Source organism: Dinoponera quadriceps, unplaced genomic scaffold (assembly GCF_001313825.1).
Source record: "Dinoponera quadriceps isolate SergipeBrazil2010 unplaced genomic scaffold, ASM131382v1 scaffold3382, whole genome shotgun sequence".
NCBI lineage: Eukaryota > Metazoa > Arthropoda > Insecta > Hymenoptera > Formicidae > Dinoponera > Dinoponera quadriceps.
In genome coordinates, this window is record NW_014557371.1 from 22,864 (window position 1) to 27,016 (window position 4,153).

The 4,153-nt window shown below is 39.1% G+C and overlaps 1 protein-coding gene across 1 annotated transcript; it reads left to right on the plus strand.

The window, feature by feature from the left end:
* The first annotated feature begins 219 nt into the window (after positions 1-219).
* On the plus strand, positions 220-4,134 carry LOC106749055 (coiled-coil domain-containing protein 50). The gene is made up of 5 exons (XM_014628105.1): positions 220-423; positions 925-987; positions 1,418-1,535; positions 1,623-1,788; positions 2,169-4,134. Exons 1-5 carry the CDS (start codon positions 366-368, stop codon positions 2,787-2,789), a joined length of 1,026 nt encoding a protein of 341 aa, XP_014483591.1. The 5' UTR covers positions 220-365; the 3' UTR covers positions 2,790-4,134.
* The last annotated feature ends 19 nt before the right edge of the window (positions 4,135-4,153 follow it).

A 4,153-nucleotide genomic window follows, 5' to 3' on the forward strand; every position in this document is an offset into this window, starting at 1 on the left:
TTTTACCTTCCCTTCTTTCGTTCCTCAAATTTAACATCGATCAATTAATTACGTACTCTTCTGAAATGAAAAAAAAATCTTTCAGGTCTCATTCCTAAGGGGAGCTTCCCTTTCACAGCCGGTCCTGACGGGAGTACTCGGGAATACACACGCGCTGCGTTCATTGTATAGTCCGTGCGTGTGTGTGTGTGTGTGTCGCGTGTGAACGTAGTCGCACGTTATTCATTCGCCTGGCAGCTTGCCGTTCCAAGATGGAGAGAAAACAACGTCTTGACTGCTCTCGTGCAAGGTGGTTGTAAATATAGACCGGGCAGCATCGATGATTCTGTTGGTTTTCCCGTGAAATCGGCGTTAGGACACGCGCAATGGCGAGATCCGTGCTGAGTTCAGATACGTTACCAAAAGCGGGTCGTGTTAACGAGGGTAGGATATATTGGTTCTTTTCCTTTTCTATCGTAAGGACGCCTTCTGTCACAAGGTCTGTTCGTTTGACGCATACCACATGTAGCAATTTTCTCTATTGTACTAACAATACTTGTCCATGTGCGTTTCTTATTAAAAAAAAAAAAAAAAATATCGCGCATATAGAGCGTAATTCCAAATTGATGAAATTGAATCGTAAATTTCAGTTATCCGAAGTTACATTAATCTGACACTATATTTATCTCAAACGATATTTTTTTAGAAATTAGAAGTACTGACAGATATCCTCGATAAGATATGAAATATCTCGTTCCGACGAAATGTCTGTACCATTTTCTTTATTCCGTCCTAGTGAAACGCGAATGTATCTTTACTTTGTTTTAAGTGTAAAAAGTACAAGAAAGTGTAACCGGACGAACAGGCCAGTCTTGACAGCGCATGATTAGTCATTGCATTGGTATTTCTAATCTAATTGCCGTACTTGTCGCGATGTGGTTACAGTATGCCGTGAATGGTTAGTACACGAGGATGGAGCACTGGCTTATCGACTTCAGGACGAAGAAAGTATGAAAAAATTGAAACATATATGTTATCCTTGTCATTATATGCAAAGAATGTTAGATTTCTGCAGGAGTGTCTTAAGATTTTCCATCGCCCACGAGGGTGCAGGCATAATAACGATGATAAACATTTTGTTATTAAATTTAAGAATTAACGTTTGGAAAACGGAAAATGAGTTATAAACAATTCCCGACGCAAATAGAAAATATTATTTTTTTCCTGAATATTTTGTATAGAAAGAATTGAAAATAAATAAGTCATTGCGAATATATGCTTGCACTAAGCTCTATTATAAAATATATATTTGTATGTTTAATAATATAAATATATGTATAGGAAAGATCACAAATGGAAATTGGGTAGTTTTACATATACATCTGTTATTAATATTTGCAGTAAATATTAGTATGTGATTTTTTATTACAATTTACAGTCAAAGAGCACTATACTGGTAACAAAGTGCGTAATGCACAAGTGAGGGAAGACTTGCCACGGGCTAAGGTAGAACAAGAATTGGAGGCTTTGAAATATCAAAACTACGTTCAACAACAGTAAGTAACTCTGTTTTCTTAATGATACTCAATGGTTTAATACGAGAGACGATAGTTTTGTGAAATATCGTTTTCTTTCATCTAAAGGGAGGAGAGAGACGCACTTGTTGCCAGACAAATCGCACTTTCTTTAGATCGAGAGGAAAGACAGAAGGAGCGTGAGCTGCAGGAGCTGATGAGATTACAGCTAAGGCTTGGAGATGAAGCTATGCAACAAGAGATCGAAAAGCGTGTTCAGGAAGAAAAAGATGAGGTATGTTATAAAGTTGCATAAGTTATCCCGAAGTTAGACCGATCAACTTCGGCTGATTATAAAGAGCAATCAGAAAGAGTAATTTTTGTCAATAAATCTATATTCTCAAATGAGCTGTCTTGGTACTATCCAGTTAACACCAATTAACAGTAACATTACAATATGTAATTTTATGGTGTGTCCTTTATACGCATCCGAAGTTTGTCGGTTTAATTTCGGGACACCATGTATGTCACTCTTTATGTTAGTTATATAAATGATTCAGAAGACGTTGAGATTAACGAAAGCAGTTATTGATTTCTCTTACATCTATAGCATAAATAATCACGCGTTGGAGCAGAGGATGCACACACGTGTTGAAATTTGTTTTATTCCGACAGGAACTGGCGAGGAAGCTTCAAGAAGAAGAGGAAGAGACTCACGACGGGCCGGTGGATGACCAATTGATGTTGGATCAAAAATTAGCGATGGAAGCGCAAGATGCCGAGTATGCACGAATGCTCCAGGATAAGGAGCGCGCCAAGGCGCGTAAAGCGCGAGAGAGAGCGAGGCAAAAGAAACTGGAGCGCGAACGTCAGCAGCAACAGTTGGACGACCAGAATCTCGCAGAGCGACCGCAAAGACCGGACAAGCTAGACCTGAGGACTCCGCCGGTCAAGAGTCGTGTTCGTCAGCATAATTCGAACTATCCTCATCAATATTCGGACTTGGAGGAGATTCAAACTTTGGACGAGCCTCAAGTCGATGATGTGCGAGAAGTAGCCAATGTCGCAACCATCATCGATCCCACCTATAACGCGCATCGAAACATATCGAGCAGCTCGAGCAGCACAATAAGTCCAACTTACGCCTTGCCGACGCCACCTCAGGAATTGATGCCCGATGACGTGCCCTGTTATATGCCAATCCAGGGCCAACGACGGAATCAGACCCAATCCTTGACCAATGGCCATGAGGAGAAGCATAAACGACGCGTTAAAGACGGTTGTAAGCATCAGTGAAGAATACCACAAGTTAAAATTAGTATTTCCTACAAAAGAAAATTGTCCTATTCTCTTTTAATTGCCGGATCGAACATTAGTGAACAGTATTCGTTTCTAAGATTCTAAGATTCGTCTGAGAAGTTTCACCGAACACATTATGTTAACAAGCATCGATAGTGCGTTTATCAAGATTCTTTTCATCGTTTTTTTTTCTTTCTTCATGTTACATTGATAGCGCTATTATGTTTTGCCATATCGGTGATGTAATTCGCATTGTGCGAGGCATAAAACGTGCCTTTCTCAAAGGGCATGCAAGTTCGTGACGGCCTTGATACAAATTAACGAATTACTCGAGTAATCAATTGAGGAAGATTGATGATATTACGATTGTTGATCGACCCGAACGGATCGATTGTACCGTCCTTGATCTTATATTTGCATTTTTCGCGCCCACTCACTGTGGAATATATCTGAAGAAGAGATATTACCGATAAGAATCACTTTATTACGGTTATCCTCGTCAGTATTAGGATTTTCGACACTTTTAACAGAGAGTAAAAAAAAGACAAAGATATCGTAGACAATCAGGGAATTTGTAAAGGAAAGTTTGTGAGAGATTTATCGTTTGCATTTTAATGCATTTAGATCTGGCGGCAGACAGGCAGCGACAGGTGTACAAATGTTAATTGACTGAAAAAGTTTATCACGGCAACTCTCGTAATTCATAGAACAATCGAATATACAGAGTCTAACTGAAGTGCAAACGAGCAAGTTGTGATGAAAGAATGACGGATTTGTGTAAAAATTTTCATAAATCTTTTTCACGATGCGCTGTGAATGTGAAATGACATTTGACTGTATGTTGTTCAATCGGAATCGCAACTTGCTCTTGTAGAATACAACCGTATATTTCTGCTACACGCTGTGTGCACCGGGGCTCTCTCTAAGTAGACAGCGGCATTAATTCGATGTGTAATAATACATCGCGAGTATTTCAAACCCCCGTTTATAGTTAGTAAGATAGAACATAGAGAATGACAACACTGCCAAAGATAACACTTTAATGCTGGCCTTTAAACAGATAGAACGAAAGTGTTAATACGGAAGACACGTACACGCGTGCGTTAAGCGTATGTAACGATATATACCAACGAGTGAGCTATATATTGCAATCTGTCCCTCTTCCTCCGAACTTTGAAACGCAAACAAGCCTTTAAAACGCTTAGCCATATTGCTGATTGTATTTCAATGAGACGTGGTTAAAATGCGGAAGTGTCACGAAAAGTACACAAGTTGTCATGTCCCTTGAAAAGATACCCGGGGGAAAAAATTCCTCATATATAATTATATATAGAATATAAATATATATATATATATATATA